This window comes from Schistocerca nitens, chromosome 2 (assembly GCF_023898315.1).
Source record: "Schistocerca nitens isolate TAMUIC-IGC-003100 chromosome 2, iqSchNite1.1, whole genome shotgun sequence".
In the NCBI taxonomy this organism is placed as follows: Eukaryota; Metazoa; Arthropoda; class Insecta; order Orthoptera; family Acrididae; genus Schistocerca; species Schistocerca nitens.
The window spans coordinates 140,590,583-140,615,257 of NC_064615.1; the positions used below are offsets into that span (position 1 = coordinate 140,590,583).

The following is a 24,675-nucleotide window of genomic DNA, read 5'->3' on the forward strand; positions in this document are numbered from 1 at the left end:
ATTAAACAGCACAATTCTAGCACATTGGATCACCAATCACAGCTATCAATTATAAATTTTCACCAATCACCAGAAATTTTATTTCCACCAAGTTGTAGCTCAGTCCTAGGTAATTGCATTGATGAATTAAAGTCACCCAACCCAGTTGACATAACCTGCCTCTCTGAACACCGTGTGACCACTGGTATAGGAACTAGGCCTAAGCACAATGAGAAACTCAGACAGGAGAGTACTGCAAATGTTAGAATAAGGAAAGGTTCTCATAAAGGTATAATTAAAAATAATGTAAGTATATTTCATCAAAATATTGGGAGTTTAAAGAATAAAGTAGATGAGCTTCTGGTTTGTTTAGAAGATTTAGAAGCTGAGAATGAAATAGATATACTATGCCTGTCTGAGCATCACATTGTTACTGATATGGATAAGGTAAATGTAAGTGGATATAAGCTCTCTGCACATGTAATGAGAGAAAATATGGAGAAAGGAGGAGTTGCCATATATGTCAAAAGTTATCATTGTGCAAAAAGTATAGAAACAAAAAAGTTTTGTGTAGAGAAACATATAGAAGCATGTGCCTGTGAGCTTAAATTAAATAAAGGCACATTTATAATTGTAACTGTATATAGGTCCCCATCAGGAAATTTTCATCTATTTCTGAAAAATTTGGACTCCTTGTTGTGCTATCTGTCAGACAGGGGGAAGCAAATTATTATTTGTGGGGACTTCAATGTAGATTCTCTGAAAGAGGGTAATAGGAAAAATGACCTTGAAGTATTACTCGGTTCTTTCAATTTGACACCCGTTATTGATTTTCCTACTCGGGTGGTAAAGGATAGCAGCTCACTGATAGATAACTTCTTTATAGACCAAGATAAGTTTAACCAGATAAATGCTCAGCCTGTTGAGAATGGTCTTTCTGATCATGGTGCACAGCTAGTTACAATATATGACATAGCTCCATTCAGCAATACTAAACAGTCCTCCAAAGTGGTACGTTCAGTCAACGATTTAACAATTGCAAATTTCAGGGAAAGCCTACAGCAGTTAGACTGGGATGAGGTGTACCGTGAACCTGATGCCAATTTAAAATATAATTTATTTCATGACATTTTTGTAAATGCATTTGAAAACTGCTTCCCCAAGAAAATAGTTAAATATACTCGTAAGAAACCTTGTAAGAAACCATGGCTTACTAAGGGTATAAAAATATCTTGTAACCGCAAAAGGGAAATGTATCTGACAGCAAGAAAGAGTAGTGACCCAGAAACTATCAAAAATTATAAAAACTACTGTGTTATATTAAGAAAAGTTATTAAAAAATCCAGGAGTATGTGTATCATGTCTGAAATCAGCAACTCTGATAATAAAATTAAAACAATTTGGAATATTATTAAAAGAGAAACAGGTCAACCAAGAGCAGAGGAAGACAGTATTACCATCAAATTGAATGAAAACTTTACGAACAAAAAGTCAGAAGTTGAAAATATTTTTAATAATCATTTTCTAAATGTTGTGGATATAGTAGGATCGAGGTGTTCATTAGAAGATGCTAGGCTGTTAATGGAAGAGGCCATACCTATGCAATTTGATACAATTGAAATCTCACCCACTTCTTCCTTTGAAATTAGGAAAATAATAAACTTGCTTAAAAGCAAAAACTCACATGGAATTGATGGCATTTCCAGCAAAATACTAAAAGCTTGTTCTCAACAGATAAGTAAGATTCTCAGCCACCTGTGTAATAGCTCTCTGGAACAGGGCATTTTCCCTGATAGACTGAAATATGCTATTGTTATACCTTTGCATAAAAAGGGGGATAGATCTGATGTCAACAATTACCGTCCAATCTCCCTTCTAACAGCTTTATCCAAAATTTTTGAGAAAGTAATGTATTCAAGAGTAGCTTCACATATCTGTAAAAATGAAGTACTAACAAAATGTCAGTTTGGTTTTCAGAAAGGTTTTTCAACAGAAAATGCCATATATGCTTTCACCAGTAAAATTTTGAATGATCTGAATAACCGAACACCACCCATTGGGATTTTTTGTGATCTCTCAAAGGCTTTTGATTGTGTAAATCATGAAATTCTGCTAGACAAGCTCAAGTATTGTGGCATGAGTGGGACAGTGCACAAATGGTTTAATTCGTACCTAACTGGAAGAGTGCAGAAAGTTGAAATAAGTAGTTCTCGTAACATGCAAAGATCAGCACATTCCTCAAACTGGGGAACTATCAAGAATGGGGTTCCACAAGGGTCAGTCTTGGGTCCTTTGTTGTTCTTATTATATATTAATGACTTGCCATTCTATATTCATGAAGAGGCAAAGTTAGTTCTCTTTGCTGATGATACAAGTATAGTAATCACACCTGACAAACAAGAATTAACTGATGAAATTGTCAATACTGTCTTTCAGAAAATTACTAAGTGGTTCCTTGTAAACGGACTCTCACTGAATTTTGATAAGACACAGTACATACAGTTCCGTACAGTGAATGGTATGACGCCATTAATAAATATAGACCTTAATCAGAAGCATGTAGCTAAGGTAGAATATTCCAAATTTTTAGGTGTGTCCATTGATGAGAGATTAAATTGGAAGAAACACATTGATTGTCTGCTGAAACGTTTGAGTTCAGCTACTTATGCAATAAGGGTCATTGCAAATTTTGGTGATAAACATCTTAGTAAATTAGCTTACTACACCTATTTTCACTCATTGCTTTCATATGGCATCATATTTTGGGGTAATTCATCACTGAGGAATAAAGTATTTATTGCACAAAAGCGTGTAATCAGAATAATAGCTGGAGTCCACCCAAGATCATCCTGCAGACATTTATTTAAGGATCTAGGGATATTCACAGTAGCTTCTCAGTATATATACTCTCTTATGAAATTTGTTATTAACAACCAAACCCAATTCAAAAGTAATAGCAGTGTGCATAACTACAATACTAGGAGAAAGGATGATCTTCACTATTCAAGATTAAATCTAACTTTGGCACAGAAAGGGGTGAATTATACTGGCACTAAAGTCTTTGGTCACTTACCAAATAGTATCAAAAGTCTGACAGATAACCAACAAGTATTTAAGAAGAAATTAAAAGAATTTCTGAATGACAACTCCTTCTACTCCATAGAGGAATTTTTAGATATAAATTAAGAAAAAAAAGAAAAAAATATTAAAAAAATAAAAATAAAAAATAAAGAAAAACAAAAAACACAAAAAATAAAGTTGTTATATTAACTTAAGTATGTTGTTAAATTAACCTAATTATGTCATGTATTGGAAAATTCGACTCGTTCCACATCATTACGAAATATCGTATTCATGATCCATGGAACTAGTATTAATCTAATCTAATCTAATCTAATCTAACTAAAACTATTCAACATTGGAAAGGCAACAGTTCTTGATGGCATACAATAAGGATTCTACAAAGAGTATGTGAACTATTAGGTGACTGGAGGAAAGTTCTTTGAACAGATGCACAAAACTATAATCCTGTATCAGTGACATGAATCTGCTGTACAATTTTGAAACATGTTTTACGGTCCCATATTAAGATTTTTCTAGAAACCAAAGATCTTCTTTGTAGGAATCAATATGGACTCAACACAGGCACTACAAACCAACACCCAGATTGATGCTGTGCTGCTTGATTTCTGGAATGCATCTGATACAGTTACGCATGAAGTAACAGACCACTTTTGTGACTGCATTAGAAAGTTCCTGGCAAAAACAGAACACAGACATACACAGATCTGATAAACAGTGGAGCTGGACAAGCTCATTATTCCACTTCTGAGAGGAAAAGAGAGAGAGAGAGAGAGAGAGAGAGAGAGAGAGAGAGAGAGAGAGAGAGAGATCGGAATTGTCATGTGACAGTAAATATGGTCATGATAAAGCATCCCAGTGTCTGTGAGATTAATCAATGTGCTACACTTTGCTTTGACATTCTGTTTTGGGAAACACAAATTAAAAAGTAATAAAATCACCTATGATTCATTACCAATGATATGACTGAAGAAAATGGGGAGGGGCAGGGGGGGGGGATCATTTTTCATTTGATCAAGAAAGTTAAGCTACATATTCTTCTAACTTTTTTTTTTCCTTCTCTGCGAATGTTTCTGGGGTCATTTTGGTTCATGTATTTATCTTAAGGCTAGCATGACTTAAATGTAATTTGACATCCATATTAAATGATGATCTGTCCTCATAAGATTCCTCATTCATTCCATATTTTATCAGTTTTCAATGGTGAAGGCATCCCTGAACAAAAGTTTGACTTCCATCGAAAACCTTTACTCTTGGTAATAAATATTTCCCATTAACTAGTTGCAACACTTTGTAAATCGAACTTCCAGGTTCTTCAAACTTCACAGAAATTTTGATGGCACACCACTGCTTAAAATGCTTTTTTGTAATACATTACAAAACCACATTGTCATTTACACTATGTGATCAAAAGTATGACACCTGGCTGAAAATGACTTACAAGTTCGTGGTGCCCCTCCATCCATAATGCTGGAAATCAATATGGTGTTGGTCCATTCTAAGCCTTTATGAAGCTTCCACTCTCGCAGGCATACGTTCAAGCAGGTGCTGGAAAGTTTCTTGGGGAATAGCAGCCAATTCTTCATGGAGTGCTGCACTGAGGAGAGGTATCGATATCAGTCGATGAGGCCTGGCACGAAGTCTGCATTCCAAAACATCCCAAAGGTGTTCTATAGGAATCAGGTCAGGACTCTGTGCTAGCTAGTTCATTACACGGAATGTTATTGTCTTGTAACCACTCCGCCACAGACCATGCATTGTGAACAAGTGCTTGATCGTGTTGAGAGATACAATCGCCATCCCCGAATTGCTCTTCAACTGTGGGAAGCAAGATGGTACTTAAAACATCAATGTAGGCTTGTGCTGTGATAGTGCTACACAAAACAACAAGGGGTGCAAGCCCCCTCCATGAAAAACATGGAGGAGGAGGAGGATATTAGTGTTTAACGTCCCGTCGACAACGAGGTCATTAGAGACGATGAAAAACATGACCACACCATAATACCACCGCCTCCGAATTTTACTATTGGCACTACACACGCTGGCAGATGATGTTCACCCAGCATTTGCCATACCCACACCCTGCCATCGGATCGCCACATTGTGTACTGTGCTTCGTCACTCCACACAACGTTTTTCCACTGTTCAATCGTCCAATGTTTATGCTCCTGACTCCAAGTAGGGCGTCGTTTGGCATTTACTGGCATGATGTGTGGCTTATGAGCAGCTGCTTGACCATGATATCCAAGTTTTCTCACCTCCCACCTAAATGTCACAGACTTGCAGTGAATCCTGAAGCAGTTTGGAATTCCTGTATGATCATCTGGATAGATGTCTGCCCATTACACATTACAACCCTCTTCAACTGTCAGTGGTCTCTGTCAAGTCAACAGACAAGGTCAGCCTGTACGCTTTCGTGCTGTACGTGTCCCTTCACATTTCCACTTCACAATCACATCAGAAACAGTGGATCTAGGGATGATCAGAAGTGTGGAGATCTCATGTACAGACGTATGACACAAGTGACACCCAATTACCTGACCATGTTCGAAGTCTGTGAGTTCTGCGGAGCGCCCCATTCCGCTCCCTCAAGATGTCTAATGACCATTGAGGTCGCTGATATGGAGTACCTGGCAGTAGGTGGTAGCACAATGTGCCTAATATGAAAAACGTATGTTTTTGGGGAGTCCGGATACTTTTGATCACATAGTGTATGTGCTACACCGTTCTGCACTAGAAGGAAAAAGATTAATCTTGTACTGCATACCATATCAATGAAGGATTGACTTTGAAATGTGTGGAAGGGAAAGTCTGCTGTGCTGCCACATGTCTCATAACTTTTCTACCATGTAATCTGCACTCCTATATTTTGGAATCTTAACAAAGAGACTACTTACAGATCTCTGAAGTGACAAATGTTGGAATATGGCTCAAATCTGTGGGATCCATGCTACATAGGACAAACTGGGTGTACTGAACATATAAAAGGTAGTGCAGCTAGTGGTGATGGCTTCTTAGACTCAAAGGAGAGTTATACAAAAATGCTGAAACACCCGAACTTTATGCACATTGTGTAACTACAAATTACTTTCATTCATGTGCTTAAATAAAGCCCTGACATCCTTTTCTTTTTCTGGTCTCACTATATTAGTGGTAAATTCCACTGTTGATAGTCTCAGGTTTTTCAATACTCCATTATGGTATTTCTGTTTCCAAAGTCAGAATATTGTATACAGATGTTTGTATGTTAGTGAGCCTAATACTGAACCACCTGGTTTCTCATTTTATTTCAGAACAAGATAGTTCTAAATTTTATACATACAGTTTCCTTCGTGATACGTTTCTTGAAAACATCTTTGTCATGACCTTGTTTCCATTGCTTTATTAGTTTCTATCCATAAGAACAATAAATGGTGATGGACAACTTCTGCACATCATTACTGACAAAGAAGGCTTTGTTCCTTTCATGTTGCCCAAAGGAATGCCCCCTAATTGTGAAAAGATGAGTAACCTCCATGTGAAACACTCATGCTATCCATAGCAAAAATGACACTACCGTCAGATTAGATTAGATTAGATTAATACTAGTTCCATGGATCATGAATACGATATTTCGTAATGATGTGGAACGAGTCAAATTTGTTAATACATGACATAATTAAGTTAATTTAACAACATACTTAAGTTAATATAAAAACTTTTTTATTTTTTGTGTTTTTTTATTTTTTTAAAAAAATTTTTAAATAAATTTTTGTTTGTTTGTTTTTCTTTTTTTCTTAATTTATATCTAAAAATTCCTCTATGGAGTAGAAGGAGTTGTCATTCAGAAATTCTTTTAATTTCTTCTTAAATACTTGTTGGTTATCTGTCAGAATTTTGATACTATTTGGTAAGTGACCAAAGACTTTAGTGGCAGTATAATTCACCCCTTTCTGTGCCAAAGTTAGATTTAATCTTGAATAGTGAAAATCATCCTTTCTCCTAGTATTGTAGTTATGCACACTGCTATTACTTTTGAATTGGGTTTGGTTGTTAATAACAAATTTCGTAAGAGAATATATATACTGAGAAGCTACTGTGAATATCCCTAGTTCTTATTCGGACCATCCCATGCACCGGAGAGCAGAATAATAGGCTTAATGTGTGGAAAGTCTTTCAATTTGATTTCTAGAACATTATGTATGAATGATCCAATTATGTTGGGGTCATTTTTAGCTTGCATTTCCATGAAGCATTCCATATATGAGGAGTTGTCATGATTAGATTAGATTAGATTAGTTTTCGTTCCATAGATCCGTGCTGAGGAGATCCTCGTGGATGTGGAACATGTAATGTTTTTTTTTTTTTTTTTTTTTTTTAAAAAAAAAAAAAAAGCTGAAATAACAATACTAATAGTATGAATATGTACAATACATCATTGGTTTCTGTTAAAAAATTCGTCAATGGAGTAGAAGGAGTTGGCCACTAGTAAGTCTTTCAGGCTCCTTTTAAACTGATCTTTATTTGTAACTAAATTTTTTATGTTTACTGGCAAATTATTGAAGATGAGTGTTCCTGAGTAGTGGACCCCTTTTTGAACTAAAGTAAGTGCTTTTAAGTCCTTGTGCAGATCATTTTTGTTCCTGGTATTGTATGTATGAACTGAGCTGTTTGTTGGAAAAAGAGATAAATTATTTAGGACAAATTTCATTAATGAGTAAATATACTGAGAGGCAGTAGTTAGTATACCCAGTTCTTTGAAGAGGTTTCTACAGGACGTCCGTGAATTTACTCCACAAATAATACGTATTACACGCTTTTGGACTCTGAAAACTTTTGTTTGACTTGAAGAGTTACCCCAAAATATTATACCATATGACATTATGGAATGAAAGTAGGCAAAGTATGCAAGCTTTTTCATTTTTATGTCGCCTATGTCTGCTAACACTCGAATTGCAAATACAGATTTGTTAAGGCGTTTCTGCAGTTCTGTGGTGTGCTCTTCCCAATTGAATTTATTATCAAGTTGTAATCCCAGGAATTTAAGACTGGCAACCTCTTCGTATTTTATGCATATGCTGGGTGAAAACCTCTTACAGATTCTGAATTGCATATAGTGAGTCTTTTCGAAGTTTAATGTCAGTGAGTTGGCTTTAAACCATTTATTAATATCCATGAAAATATCATTAGCAGATCTTTCTAGAACTACCCTTGACATACTATTTATTGCAATACTTGTGTCATCTGCAAACAAAACGAACTCTGCTTCTGGCAGTGTAACTGATGAGAGATCATTAATGTACACAAGAGAAAGCAATGGCCCTAAGATGGATCCTTGTGGGACACCACATGATGTAGATGAGCACTGAAAGCATATGATCATAACAGACATTTGTAAAAGTGGCGGGTCACATTCAGTTTGGTACAGGCAAGTTCAATGAATAATCAAACTCAATCACAAGATGCACAGAGTCAGATTTGGCTTCGTGAATAAAGAATTTCTTAAGTGTGAGGTATGTTTAAGCATTACTTTTATGACTTAAGTACTCTGCCAAGCTGGAGTCATTTTTATTAGCTTGAAGTTTCTTTTTTTTTTTTTTTCCTTCCCCCCCCCCCCCCCCCCCCAGAAGCAGTGCAAAAGGCCCAGACATATGCTTTAGGTTGTTTGAAGCTGTAGTCACAGTTTAGCTTGAAATACTTAAAATGGGTTACATAACTCATTTTAAGCTTTTCACCTGTAGTTTTAGAGAATCAAGTGGGGGATTTTTTTAGGAATCCACGCAAAATATTCCCAGGTGTCTTCCATGAATCGTTCTTGATTTACTGTCAGCTCCTTGTTAAGCAAACTATTTCTTCACTATACATTGACATGAGATAAGACACCACCTTGTACTGCTTTACCTTGATCTGCACAGGAATTGTCAAAGAGTTCTTCTTGGTGACTACCATTACTTGAACATAACACTTTTTTTGACAACATGATGACATAAATGAAGTTTCTTTCCTTTAATGCGAATGCTGCTGGCAGAAATGTAGCTGTCACTTCTCTGCCATTTTATTTTCCTATTGTCTTTCTCCATATTCAAACTGTCATAGGATTGTCATTATGCCCTACCCATTATTACTATTTATTGTTGCACAACTTTGAAATGGGTTTCTTCATACTGTAAACACAATACCAACTGCTGGCACTCCAAGCAAGCTCACCTGCAAATAAACCCTCTATCCATTAAACTGAATGAGAAGTACTGCACTCATGCATCAAGAAAATGCTGCTCTGACCTCAAGCACTGGGATAATGAAACAAAACCTACATAGATTATTCTTCATAATCTGCTTTTTAATCCCAAAAAAAGGGCACACAGACCAATGGACCCTTCTTGTATGCATCATACAAACATTACTGCGTTGTTCTTAAAGGCAGATTAATGTGAAATCTGAAATTCATGGTTACTGATCCACTGCCTGAAATGTACGGGAAATGCAGTTGTCAACAAGGCTGATGGTGTATTTCAAGAAAGGGGGGGGGGAAGGGGGGAGGGGGGGGCAAGCAGGCTGGCTGCATATTTTTGTAGCATACTAGTACACCAAAGCTGTAACGAGAACACATGGAAATGACACCAACAGTTACTGTCTGCTGGTGCATATTTATTGAAGTATACAGCTGGCTATCAGATAAATGTCAACATAAAAAAGAACCAGTTGAAATTTCTTTCTGAAAATGATTGATGTGTTCTAAGAAGTCTATCACTTCATAACCATCGTTCCAAACTGAAAATAGAACCATGGGAATCCATAGACACTAGGAGTGTCCTCTTTATGGAACTGACAATAAATATCACATAAGATGGTGCCTTCGTCTTTTCCATAGTTGTACCAATGACTTGTTTGCATGCCTGCATTTCAAAGATGAAGTTATTGCTGAATGTGAAACTAATTTGTAGCTTTTTATTCCCTGTCAACAATTAGTGGTTATTTACTAATGTACTATTTTTCATCTTTTACAATTATGTTTTTATGATTGTGGTAAGCTTTAAACTAACTATCTGCAGAACTAAACTCATGAACAATCCTTATCTCTATATGGAACTGAACCAGCATATATCACCGAGAGCTCTGTGCCATCAGCATAGCGTAGTGCCATCAGTGCGGTGTAGCGGTTAAAGTCACTGGCTGGTATGTTGCTGGCTGCCAGTTCAAACCTGACCACCAGCAATTGTTATTTTGAATTTATCATTTCTGGACATTTCTTGAAATACTTTATTTTTTAATGTTTGTACATTTGGAACATTTGATGTTTCTTACAAATACTAGCTTTCTGGAATACCAGATGTCTGTATAAATAAATGCACTCTACTTCCAGGAGTTTATTTCTGTTCTGGCTGTACATTGGTGTTAAGTGTTCTATGAGAGCTGTTCAATAAGGAATGATGATAATTTTTTTTTGATAATGTACCGTTAATCATCCTCATAATTTTGATGGTCCTTCTCAAAGTAGTCTCCCATGAATGCGATGCACTTGTCCCAGTATTTCTGGCAGTCTTCAAATACATGCTGGAAACCATTTTTTGAGAGGTCCTTCAAAATTGCCTCTGCAGCCATCACCACTGTTTCTGATGATTGATAATGCCTCCCACAAAGGCATTTCTTCATGTTAGTGAATAGAAAAAAGTCACATGGGGCTAAATCCAGACTATATGGAGGGTGAGGGATGTATTCACTTTGATTTTTGCAAGATATTCAGCAACAACATTGGCAGTATGCAGCTGCGCATTATCCAGACTACTTCACAGAAATGTGGTCTTTTGTGCCTGATATGTTTTCATGACATCCCTGCAATATTGTCCAGTTACTGCAGGTACTACATGCTAATAAACCACTCCATGAATATCAGAGATTGCGATTACCCAACTTTCCCAGCAGATGCAACCACTTTTGCTTCTTTGAGGGTTGGTGATGAAGGAGATTTCCACACTGAGTTTGCTGTTTGCTCTCAGGATCAAAATGTTGTAGCCAAGTTTCATCAGCAGTGAGTACATTTGAAAGAAAATCTGGATCTTCCTCTAACATCAGTTTTAACTGCATGCAGACCTGCACGCGAATGTCCTTTTGTTCAGGAAGCAACAGTCTTGGAACTCATCATGCACAAACATGCGTCATGCGTAATTTTTCTGTCACCAACATGTCGGTGGCACCCAATGAAATGTTCAGTATTTCAGAAGATGATCTTAAGGTAATTTGTCGATCCTCTCTCACAATGACAGCAGCAGTGTTGATGTTTTCTTCCATAACAGCAGTAACTGGAGCACCAGGTCCACCTTCCTTTGAAATTCATTGTCTTCCCTCTTTAAACATTTTAAACCACCTTTGAGCTGTGCTGTAGGGAAGAACAGACTCTCCAGAGGCCTCCTGTAACACTGTATAGGTCTCAACTGAAGATTTGTTGAGACGAAAGCAGAATTTCAAACCCACATATTGTTCCTCGCATGTTACCTCCATTGCAGCAGTAGGCGATACTGAACATGTATGACCTTGCCTGCCTTTCACAGTTGGGAACCAGGAGTCCCAACAATGAAACTACTATGGTGTGTTTGTTGCACATTAAGCTAACAGAATATCATAAGATTAAATTTTAGTGCGAGAAATTAGGACCATAAAAAATTATGTCATTCTTTATTGAACAGCCCTTGTATTTCCCAGCTTTCAAGTCTGGATGACATAACATTGTTTAGTGGAGACACTGGGTATTTCAAAACATCTACATCACAGAGTCTCCAATTAGGCAACATAAAAGCCTTCGCCTGCAAGGATAGGTACCAGAATACGAACAGTACAGTGTTCCCACGGTCCATATATTCAGGAGGCCAAAAGGTTTCAAGCCAGCAGTAAGTCAGCTCTACATCACGCATCCATCAGTGTTCTCCAGAGATGCTGGTCAAGACACAACAAAATGGCTGAAAAGATTTGACCAAATCACCAAATATAACAGGTGGTATGACATAATGTATTTAGCTAATGTTTACTTCTACTTGGATGGCGCAGCCTAGCAATGGTTTCAGAACAACGGAGAGAAGCTCAATAACTGGGATCAATTCCAGGTCAAATGAAGAAAATATTTTGTGACCATCAGACAAATATGGTTGAAATTGCATGTGTTTTTCGTAAACCACTTGGCCAAAGTGCTACACAAAGACAGATTTGAACACATGCAAAAAACTGAATCTTTTAACATGAGACATAGTGAAACAAAGTGCAAAATGGGAGAACCCTGGACAGGCACATTATTGTTGCACATATCTCCTTGTCCAGGGTGGGGACATCTATGCACCTAAGCACAGTGACCAGTGTGCACAATTCAGAGGCATGCGCACCGGTGCATGCATCTTCTTGCCTCTTTGTGCAGTGGCCACATTCACCTAGTGTGCACAGAAAGTTGCACAAGTGAAAACGCACCTTAGCTAATACCAATGACAGAAGCATATACTGCAGTTACCTCTGGAGCATCTGGTACCCATACTGCCTGAAGCAGTGTCATTCCACCAATCAACCTCTCGGGAAGGTTCCCGAAGTCAACAAACAGGAATCAATGGATAATAGTATGCAATGTCACATCATCTGCTTTGCTGTCACTAAAGCTGTACCAAATGCTACGGCTCAGGAAATTGCAAAGTTCCTTGTAGAAGACATCATTTTGAAGCACAGAGCACCCTATGTGATGATCTCTGATCATGGAAAAGTTTTCCATTTGATATAGTATCACAGATAATTTCATATTGTAACACCCACAGCGTGACGCTTACTATCTACAGACGAATGGTCTCACAGTACACATCAATAAGACATTTGCAGATATGCTCTTGATGTACGATGAAGTCAAACAGAGAGATTGGACATTCACATACCACACAGCAAAGCAAGACAATACAGGCTTCATACCGTTCTTTCTGTCCCACACTCATAAGACCAAAAGGACAATGGATACACAGCTCCCATTTTACCCACATGATACACAAGACGAATACATGAAACACCTCATCACAAAGAGTGACAATGCCATGCAGCTGGCTCACATACGAACCCTGGACGCCCAGGAGAAAGACTGAGAGCGCTATAACACCAAGCACAGCCAGTTAGATTGTAACATTACGTGTACACAAGTGAGCTGATTGGTTGCCTAGAATTGGCATGAGGTAATACGAATTTGTTGAATGGCTGAACATTAGTAGGCCCAGGTCTCTGGGCAAGCTGCAGCCAGCCAGACTAGTTGATCTTTCTGGCAAGCCAGGTGCCAGAGACGAGCAGCGTCACTGGAAACAGGAAACTCCTGGTATGGCGAATTTGGATGATGTGTCAGTCACGTAAGAGGGCTGACTATATTCTCAGCAATGGCAGGCTTTGAGACAAACTGAAAGATAGCTTGTTACAGCTCTTCAAGAGTCTATAATAATTCACATGAAGTACTAAAGCAAATTTGAATACATCAGCAATCTGAGATAAATGAGGTGCATCCAATGATACAACAACATTTCAATATCTTTACAATTACAGAAGTTAATGTTTTGCAGTGAATACACATTTACACAATGAACCTCTGAACTAACATCTTTTAAGTGATTCATGCGATTACAACAAACAATATCTCAATGATAGCATTGTACTACACCTATCATCTCTGAAAGCTACTTATCTGTATCAATTTTATTTATTGGTTTACAACACCTTTTATATCTCTTCCATTATGCAGATGTTTGTCAGAACATTATATTCTTCACATTTACACAGCAAATGAACACAGCATCAACACTTCACCATTTGTCATACTTGTGTGTTTATTTAATGAGCACTTTATTATTTTGCCAGAAATTTTATTCAAATGTTGATTGCAAGTGCCATTAAAAAACTGTGCTAATTTAAAAGTGGTGAACCGCGTGTGTCAGTAGACTCCTCAATTTTAAAGAGAACCAAAAGGTGCCTCTGTCAAGACGTAAATAACTGTTTAAATAAAACATAACAAAAATTTGTTATCATTTATAGTGAGTCCACCTACACAAGAATACTGCCTTATTTATTTATGGTCAAGCCTTTATTTATAATCATTGTAAATTATCTGAGGGTGACAGAATATTTATAACATTTCTTCACTTAAATATTGTTATAATATATTAATTTAGTAAGGAAAAGTGGTCATGTTGAGTCAAATCATGTCTTTAGAGTTGAAGAACGATGTATTTTTGGTGAGGATGAAGTAGACACTAGCAGAACACTACGAGAGTCAAGTGGAGGCTGGGGATTCTTGAGTGAAGAGCTCAAGGAAGCCATTCTGGACACTTTTCTGTGAGTTCTGGAGGGAGGCAGACCTGCTTGCGGTAACAAGTGGTATTCGGTTGTGGAGATGATTAATTCTGGGCAGTGAACGACTGCTACCACACGTTAACTTCTGAAGGAACTTATATTTTGTGAGGTCTGGATGTGCCCCAGTGTAAGACTCTAACTTTTGCCACTTTATTTAGGGAAATGAGAATAGACAAAGTATGAGTTACTACTGTTCATATCACACGCATTAATTTGTGAATCATCATGTTGAACTCTGAGCTTTTTGAGCTGGTGAATATTTCGTGTGTCGTGACTGCAATATGGACTTAGTTTTTGCATATTGTTGATGACTATTTAGTTTGAGGAATTTGCTACCATTCTTGTAACACTCTCAACATAAGAGTATTTTCTGTCTGTATTTTAACTGAATATTGTAGGAGCACTTCTCATTTATTTGGGAAGTGATTTGTCATCTACAGCGGTTACAGATGATAGGATATAACCCTTTCTATTAAATTATTTATTTAACTTTATTTTTTATTTATGTGTATTTACTCGCAATTCTAGCCAATGCGTAGACTATTTGACTATACAATCACAGTTGCAAGTTATTATTTGCAGTGAATCAGCTGCAGGGCATGAAAGCAGACACATGCGGCTCGATTCCATGAGTACATCGAGTTATTCTTTTTAAACAGAGCCAATAGCCCATCTGCCTAAAGTACGAGCAACTGCAGGTAGAGACGCAACTGCTTTGCATGTATGGTCTGCTGTTAGAAAGAGCAACTGCTCAGCAGTAACCATTAGGTACAATTGCAAGACACAGCCTGGGAGACTTGATACAGCTTTTTATGCCTATGTGGGAAGTGGGAATATCAGAAAAGTTACTAAAACATATATCCTTCATCACTTGTCGGATGTAACATACGAAGTCAAGGATTATAATCATCGAGGAGACGAAAGTACAGAAACGTCATTGATGTCCTTTGTATGAAACCCTACTTCAGTCTAGAGGCTCAGATTGACGACGGGAGCTTCCAGGAAACCGCTGAACCACTCAACTATCGTGAAGCTTCAATAGGAGGACTTGGCTGTGATGGAAGGAGCTCTTTTCAAGTCCCATCATAGCGAAGAGAACATAACAACATAATCAGAAAATGAGTATTCACCTGCATTGCCATACAGAGGATCAGTGACAAGATATACCTGGTTCAGTGCTTGGCTCCAGTGAGGACTTTTGAAACTGCAGGTTACTATTTCTACAGGAGAGGGAGCAATGCTGCAAGCTCAGGTGTCATCAGTGTGGTGTAGTGGTTAGCGTTGCTGGCTGGTGTGGTGTGGGTCACTGGTTCAAACCCGGTCACCAGCAATTATTTGTTATTTTGTATTTATCACTTCTGGAAGATTTTGTAATGTTAATATGTCAGAATATTTGATAGCTGTATAAATACTAGCTTTCTGGAATACTTGCTGTTTGTATAAATAACTGCCCTCTCTGTCAAGGAGTCAGTTCTGTTCTGACTGTAAGTTGGTGTTCTTAATAAACAGACCTTCAGTGCTAAGAGTTCTGTTTCACTGATGAGACAACATCTGGATTTAGACTCGAATGTGGCCACAGTGTGACAATATTCTCTCAATACCCATATCCTTTGCATCTGAGCTACTATTTCTTTAATACTATAGGCAGGAGGCAAGATATTAAAAATATGATAGTGACAGGTTAAACTCTTAAAAGTATATGGTTAATATACTCATTTTTTGGAGAACAAAGAAAAGTGCCTATGTTGGTTCAAAGATGTTACGATAGTATGACTGAGGATAAAAACAGGAATAAACTTCAAGTATGCTTCTGTTGTCAGTCACTAACTTTGAGTTTTCAGAATTTATTAAATAATACTATGTTTACTGGATGAAAAATGCAAAAAGGAATATGAAAGGATGAAGGAAATATTCATTAGTGATAGAGGAAGAAACTCCAGTCTGTCTCATTATCATACTTTCAAGAAGTCCAATATAATAAATAACAAGTGGATTGTTTGTGTTTCATATCATACCTTTTGTTGTATTTCTCTGCTTTTCTGAGCAACTATGTTTCCAGGAGAATTACCCTTTTGCTTTGCTGTCTGTAGGTCTGTAGCCATTTTTTCCCGAGGTTTCTTAATGAGCTCTAGTGCTTCATCATCACTAAACAAAAGGGAAAAAATGTCAAGTGCCATGCAGTTTTTAAAGCATAGCAGACATTGTTTCATTAGTCTCTTAATTTATCATAGTGGTTTTGCAAGTATTAATTGAAACATTCCATTTACTGTGTGCACAATTCATTCACACTTTTTCAATATTTCCCTTGTCAAATATACAATGAAACATATAGTTTACCAGGACATTGCTTCATTCTTTACCATCCAGCAGGGTATCACCACAAAAACATAAAAATTACAAAACTCATAAGGTTTGAGAACTTTGAATACCCTCACCTGAAAGAAAAAGGCTGCAGGCAGTTTGGAAAGATAATAGAGCTAGGAGGAAATTGGACCTTTTAAAGCATTACAATTCTGTATAAATTCTGTGCACATAACACTTAGGTGAGAGCTGGCAAATAATGATACATCAATCCACAAAAACACAGTTTGCTTAAAAGACTTTCAGTTTCATGTGTTCGAGTTTGCTACAACCTGTTAAGCAGTTACTCATTCTATAACTATTTGTTAATTTTAAATACATAAGTAACTATGTTAATTTCAAATACATACACTACTGGCCATTAAAATTGCTACACCAAGAAGAAATGCAGATGATAAACGGGTACTCATTGGACAAATATATTATACTACAACTGACATGTGATTACATTTTCATGCAATTTGGGTGCATAGATCCTGAGAAATCAGTACCTAGAACAACCACCTCTGGCCAGCCTTGATACGCCTGGGCATTGAGTCAAACAGACCTTGGATGGCGTGTACAGGTACAGCTGCCCATGCAGCTTCAACATGATACCACAGTTCATCAAGAGTAGTGACTGGCATATTGTGATGAGCCAGTTGCTCGACCACCATTGACCAGAAGTTTTCAATTGGTGAGAGATCTGGAGAATGTGCTGGCCAGGGCAGCAGTCCAACATTTTCTGTATCCAGAAAGGCCGTACAGGACCTGCAACATGCGGTTGTGCATTATCCTGCTGAAATGTAGGGTTTCGCAGGGATCGAATGAAGGGTAGAGCCATGGGTCGTAACACATCTGAAATGTAACGTCCACTGTTCAAAGTGCCATCAATGCGAACAAGAGGTGACCGAGACGTGTAACCAGTGGCACCCCATACCATCACGTGGGGTGATACGGCAGTATGGCGATGTCGAATACACGCTTCCAATGTGCGTTCACTGCGATGCTGCCAAACACAGATGTGACCATCATGATGCTGTAAACGAAACCTGGAGTCATCCGAAAAAATGACATTTTGCCATTCATGCACCCAGGTTTGTCGTTAAGTACACCATCGCAGGCGCTCCTGTCTGTGATGCAGCGTCAAGGGTAACCACAGCCATGGTCTCCGTGCTGACAGTCCATGCTGCTCCAAACGTCGTCAAACTGTTTGTGCAGATGGTTGTTGTTTTGCAAACGTCCCCATCTGTTGACTCAGGGATTGAGACATGGCTGCACGATCCATTACAGCCATGCGGATAAGATGCCTGTCATCTCGACTGCTAGTGGTACGAGGCCATTAGGATCCAGCACGGCGTTCCGTATTACCCTCCTGAACCCACAGATTCCATATTCTGCTAACAGTCATTGGATCTCGACCAACACGAGCAGCAATGCCGCGATACGATAAACCACAATCGCGACAGGCTACAATCCGATCTTTATCAAAGTCGGAAACGTGGTGGTACGTATTTCTCCTCCTTACACGAGGCATCACAACAACATTTCACCAGGTAACGCCGGTCAACTGATGTTTGTGTATGAGAAACTGGTTGGAAACTTTCCTCATGTCAGCACGTTGTAGGTGTCGCCAATGGCGCCAACCTTGTGTGAATGCTCTGAAAAGCTAATCATTTGCATATCACAGCATCTTCCTGTCGGTTAAATTTTGCGTCTGTAGCACGTCACCTTCATGGTGTAGCAATTTTAATGGCCAATACTGTAAATAACTAAAATACCTTCTAAAATATTATGAACAAATTAGAACAGGCCAAAACATAAATTTCTGCATTATGTTATAACACTGTTAGATGTAGGGCATCGTAAATCAGTATACTTGCTGAGTTTACAAATCTTCTACTTCTATAATGACAATGAAAGTGACACTAGACATGTTAGATGTAACACCACTGGTTATACTGTAAGACTACAACAAACGAAGTAGAGAATTCCTGATATAATGAAAACCGAAGTGTAATGTGTACCTTATTAGAGCGCGAGCTACAATGCAATAATCACACCATATATTTCAGTTTAAGAAGTAACAAATGTGTGAATTAAAGCAAACTCTGCTGCTAAACTTTTCCTGAAACACTTGAACATTTTTTTTTAAAATTGTATCAGATTAAAAGTCTCAAATAGCCTTCTTTCAATCAACCAACATAATAAACTTATTATTTTACTCAAGGCTGTAATTTTCAGTGACTTTAGTATATATTTTTTAGAAAATATTCAGTTGTCAGTTGGAAACATATTTTTATTATACTTTACTAGTTTCAACAAATTAATTTGTCACCTTCAGGCACTTAGTATTGATTTAGCAGGTGTCGATATCTTCTTCATAGGTGCATAATGCCATAAAATGTCCAGAAGCACATAGATTTGATCCAGTGTAGTAAATTATCAATCTGTGTTTACAATAATCACATACAATATGTACATTTCTGGACATATCATGGCATTATGCTTCTATGAAGAAGATACTGACATCTGCTAAATTAATACTCAGCTTCTGAAGATGATGAGTTAATTTGCCACAAGTGGTAAAGCATAGTAAAAATATCATCTTATTTTCCGTTTTATGTTGTTCCTTCAAAATTCACACATATCTAAATGCATTATGTAGTAGTTACAAGTATGTTACTGTGGTGTCACCGCCAGACACCACACTTGCTAGGTCGTAGCTTTAAATCGGCCGCGGTCCATTAGTACATGTCGGACCCGCGTGTCGCCACTGGCAGGATCGCAGACCGAGCGCCACCACAAGGCAGGTCTCGAGAGAGACGTACGAGCACTCGCCCCAGTTGTACGACGACGTTGCTAGCGACTACACTGACGAAGCTTTTCTCTCATTTGCCGAGAGACAGTTAGAATAGCCTTCAGCTAAGTTAATGGCTACGACCTAGCAAGGCGCCATTTGTACCATTGCATGTATCTCAAGATAGTCTCACTTGTATCATCAAGAATGCTGTATACCAAAGGACGATATAAAAGTTAAGTGTTCTAGTAGCTACGTTCTTTTCTTTATCACATTCATTACGAATCCTGTTCCAGACTTCGCGCCAGTCGGCGTGTGTGTACGTGTGCCCTTTCGGCTACCCGTCTCTGTGGACTGGCTGCCTTGTCAGTCCACTACAGTTACATTTTCTCATTTTTTTCTAGTTTCTTATGTTAGAAACACCTTTTGCAGAAAAGTTTTGTGAAGTTAACCAAGTCTATTCTGCAAATATCGTTCTTTGTGCTACCAAAGGGTTGTTTCTGAATTTTGTGTTAATATAATGTGGAATTACATTATTTATTTGTCAAGACTAATTGAACCTGATATGTTGGATGGTCTTGTCAGTCTGATGTGGGTAGTTTTGAAACTGTTGCATAACATGATGGGAAATGCCTGCCATGGCTGTATTATCACTATTTTTTTTCCATTTCCCATCACTCCTTAGCTGCTTCAAAATTCATGCAGACATGTTCTGCCTTTGCAACTAAATGAAAGGCAGTTTGTTATTTGCATATACATTTCACTTTTTTTCATTTATGATGCATCTTCAGTGGACTGTAATACATGTTTAAATCAGTTTTGCAAAATAAATAATGTAATTCAACATTATATTGATGTTAAGGTTAGAAACAACTCTTTGGTAGCATGGAGAACTGAATCATTTGCAGAAAAAAATTGGTTATCCTCATGAAATTTGTGCTGCAAAAGTTGTTTCTAACCACAATAAAATGAGAGAAAAACATGAGAAAATGTAATGTAGTAACATATTTGTATGTACTACATAATGCATTTACTATATACATAAAATCAAACATGTATAATAGGCCACTGAATATGCCTCATAAGTAAAAGAAGTGAAACGGATGTTGCATAAAACAAACTGCCTTTAATTTAGTTAGAAAGAGGAAACATAACTCCATGAGCAGTAAAAAATATTTGTGTCCGATGACCACATTTTATTCTGGAAAACAAAATAAACCTTAAAATTTTCACATAATGTTATTTCCTTTTTTAACATACCTGCTGTCCCAGGTGACACTATGACTTTCCTGTCGTTTCTCTGATGGAGTACTGGAGTATTTAACAGCTGAAAGCAGAAGTAGAGAAATTGAGCACTCTGCACATTACCATACCATTTATATCAATGAAGCTGGCATTCATAAACCTAATATTTTTGTTCAGTAACCTAACCCAATTGTTTATAAATGGTACTGCGCATATTTTTGAATAAGTGCAGTACAATTATCCAAAAATACTAAGTAATAAGGAGAACTTTACAGAACACAACACTGATAAATTATCTTGGTAAAGCGTAGTTTGTAGGAGTGAAGTACGGGCATTTGTTTCAGATTATAGGTTTATAACTATTTGTAATAAGACTTTTTCAGTGATCTGTCTGGTGGTCAATCAAATTTACTCATTTACAGAGGAGGGAGAGCTGAGAGGGTACAAAAAGTACATAGATACAATACCGGATATAAAACCCAAAAGGCTGTTGATATTTTCACATGAAAATTAAAGAAGGAAGTACATACAAACCAAATTAATAACATGTCATTATATACTGTATTTATTAGTATTCTGTATTTTGTGCTGTTTTTGGTAGTCACAGGTTCTGAAGCATTGTTCCACAGCCTGACAGACTGAACTAAGCAACCATCCATCAAATGCATCACCTACTATAACTTTACTACTACTCTCAAAAGAAGTAATAATCCTATGAAACAATGACAGATTATTTGCTCAGAACATCGATCTAGGATTAGCCAAGTTTAGGTCAGACGCACATCATCTCACATTATCATGTGAACAGCATCAGTGTAAGACATGTTATTGTTAAGTCAAAATGATAGTAACCGCACAAAGGAGGCACTGGATAAAAAAAGCTTACTACATATAATCAGCTATGAACTAAATCTCTCATCAGATGCAGATCTCTCTCTCCCTCTCTCTCTCTCTCTCTCTCTCTCTCTCTCTCACACACACACACACACACACAAACAAACACTGTTGTCTGTGGATGCTAAAATCCAACTGCAACTGTGTTCGACATTAGTACAGAAGAGGTGTGGGATGGAAAGGGGTAAGGATAGCTAGGTAGGAGTGGAAGAAGATGCTAGTGCTGCCTGTGGGAGCATGCTGGTATGTAATAGGGACAGGATAGTGGGCTGCTAGGTGCAGCATTGAGCATTGGAGAGCTGTTCTGTGGTGGAGGTGGAGGGGAAGGGGAGGGGGGGGGGCGTCAAATGGGAAAGGAAAGAAAAAAAGAAAGAAAGAAATATAGAACGATAAAGGGCTAATGCAGGTGCTCTGGCAGGAAAGAAGGCATGTGTAGGGCTGAACTGGGAGCAAAGAAGGTGATAGACAGGTAGAGGGCAAAGACTAGCAAAGGTTCAGGCTAGGGGTTAAGAGAACAAAGGATATGTTGCAAGTGGAGTTCCCACTTCCCCGATATAGAAAAGCTGGTGTTATTGAGAAGAAAAGCACGTTGTGTGGTGAGAAACTAGACTCTTGGCCACAGCTTGGTGATGACCATTCATGTCGACAAACAGCTTGTTAGATGTCAAGTCCACATAGAATGTGGCTGACTTCCTGACCCTTCATGCCCTAATCCAATGGGACCAATGACCTCACTGTTTGGTCCCCACCTCCAAATCAACCAATCAACCAACTAGGAAGGAAGTTGTAAGTCTGGTGTCAGTCAGGTGCTGAGAAAGGTAGTATTCCATAGCAACAAGAATGGGGATGTTAGTGCAGAGGGAAGTGTGGCATCGATAGTGATCAGCAGGGTGCCAGGTGGTAAAGGGAGAGGAAGTATGGAGAGTTGGTAGATGAAATGATTGGCGTCTTTTATACAGGAGAGCAAGCAGTTGGTACCAGGCTGAAGGTGCTGGTCTACAAGGGCAGAGATTCTCTCTGTGGGAGTGCAGTAATCATCCACAATGGGCATACTGTGCGGTTGGATTTACATACTTTGGGAATTACGTAGAAGGTAGGAGTACGGGGAGTGGCAGGTGTGAGGAGGAAGACAGATTCAAGGGAGAAGTTCTGGGATGGACCTAGGGATTTGAAATGTTACTGGAGATCCAGCTGGACTTCTGGTATGTATCGCTGTGGTAGGTCTTGTAGATGGACACATATGACCAATGGCAGAGTTCCTGTGTCAGTTAAACCCTTTGGTTCATAACTACCATGGTGGAGTCTTTGTAGGCAAATAGGATTATAAGGCTGGGATCAGTTTTTAGATGGAGGGTTGAAAGTTCCCTCTATGCATGTGAGGTTGGTATCCATTTTGAGGGATTTGGGGATTGACAGTGAGGCAAGGTTTGGGGTTAAGAAATTCTGGGAACTTAACAGGGGATGTTTTGAGGGCAGTGGGAATGGATCAGTGGATCACAGTTAGATGGAGGAGTAAACTGAGTAACTTTGGGTCTCTCATTTGCTAATATTCTTTTAGTTGCTGACTCATCATCGTCAACACTTATTCTGAGGATTCTCTTCAAGTTCTTGTTTTCCCTTTGGACAGAATCACATCTCCACTATTTTTGCTCTGAACCACCACTTTTCTCATATCCTCTTTACTGATTCCACACTACCCTAATCCTTTATTTCTGTTACTCATGGGACTCTTGTCTTTCTAGTTTCCTGGTAAGCTGACAGCTTACTTGCAACATTTCTGGTTTCATACTTTTAATGCATCTATTGACCTGGATCTCATCCCACAAGCAATGATGAGGAGGAGTGTGCAGATTATGAATCTCATTGAAAAAACAGGGCCCAGATGGTCTCAATTTGTTACATATCCCTGTCTAGAGATACTAATTCAAGATGGTCAATGGCCTCTATGGTGGGGGAGGAAGTATTTCCCTGTGAGTATGAAAGTGCATAGAGAGCAAACCCTGAAGAAACACAATAAAACCAGGTCAGTCTGTTTCCATTTTATGTGACTTCCTAATCAATGGTTGCTCCCATGTAACAAACAGATATTCTTTTACAGCTCCAGGTCTTACAACTCAGTTTATGGGACCTACTGCTATCCCATAAATGCAATCACACACAGTTATCTTGCTGACTATGTAGAAAGAGTTGGATATAATTTTCATTTGGTTAATGAATGACATCTAATTTGGTCTGGGTGCAGAAATGCATTCTCATTCTCAGCACTGGGTGAGTCCATCCCTCTACTCCAAATGGGCATCCGCCTCGGTTTGGTGTTGCCTACTGAGCTGTGAGCTTCACCCATTACAAACAAAACATTCTCTGCCAGTTTTGGTTACACAACAGAATTGGAGGCTTGCACACACTTGCATTTCTGCACTCTCTCTGAAATGATTTTACAGAAACTATTTGGTAATAAAATTTGATTCTTTTGCCTGTCACAGGCTCTTTCATTAACTTCATGAGGAACTGCCCTTTTTTTTGAATCATCAGTCTTTTGACAGATCTTGTGCGGCTCACCACAAATTCCCTCTTGTGCCAACCTCTTCACTCAAAGTAGCACTTGGAACCTACGTCCTCAATTATTTGCTGGATGTATTCCAATCTCTGTCTTCCTCTACAGGTTTTGTTCTCTACAGCTCCCTCTAGTACCATGGAAGTCATTCCCTGATGCCTTAATAAATGTCCTATCATCCTTTCCCTTTCCCTTGTCAGTGTTTTCCACATATTCCTTTCCTCTGCGATACTGCGTAGAACCTCCGTGTTCCTTACCTTATCAGTCCGCCTAATTTTCAACATTCATCTGTAGCACCACATCTCAAATGCTTCGATTTACTTCTGTTCTGGTTTTCCCACAGTCCTTGTTTCACTATCATACAATGCTGTACTCCAGATGTACATTCTTAGAAATTTCTTCCTCAAATTAAGGCTTATGCCTGATACCAGTAGACTTCTTTTGACCAGGA

At 38.3% G+C, this 24,675-nt stretch overlaps 1 protein-coding gene across 1 annotated transcript in view; it reads right to left on the bottom strand.

Annotated features, from left to right (window-relative positions):
* LOC126235842 (cilium assembly protein DZIP1) overlaps nt 1–24,675 on the bottom strand; it is a 277,318-nt gene that overhangs the window by 4,786 nt on the left and 247,857 nt on the right. Inside the window, exons 15-16 of the mRNA XM_049944706.1 lie at nt 20,792–20,858; nt 16,407–16,536 (exon numbers count right to left, since the gene is read on the bottom strand). Coding sequence (XP_049800663.1) covers nt 16,407–16,536; nt 20,792–20,858 — 197 coding nt within the window. The remainder of the gene's footprint in view (nt 1–16,406; nt 16,537–20,791; nt 20,859–24,675) is intronic.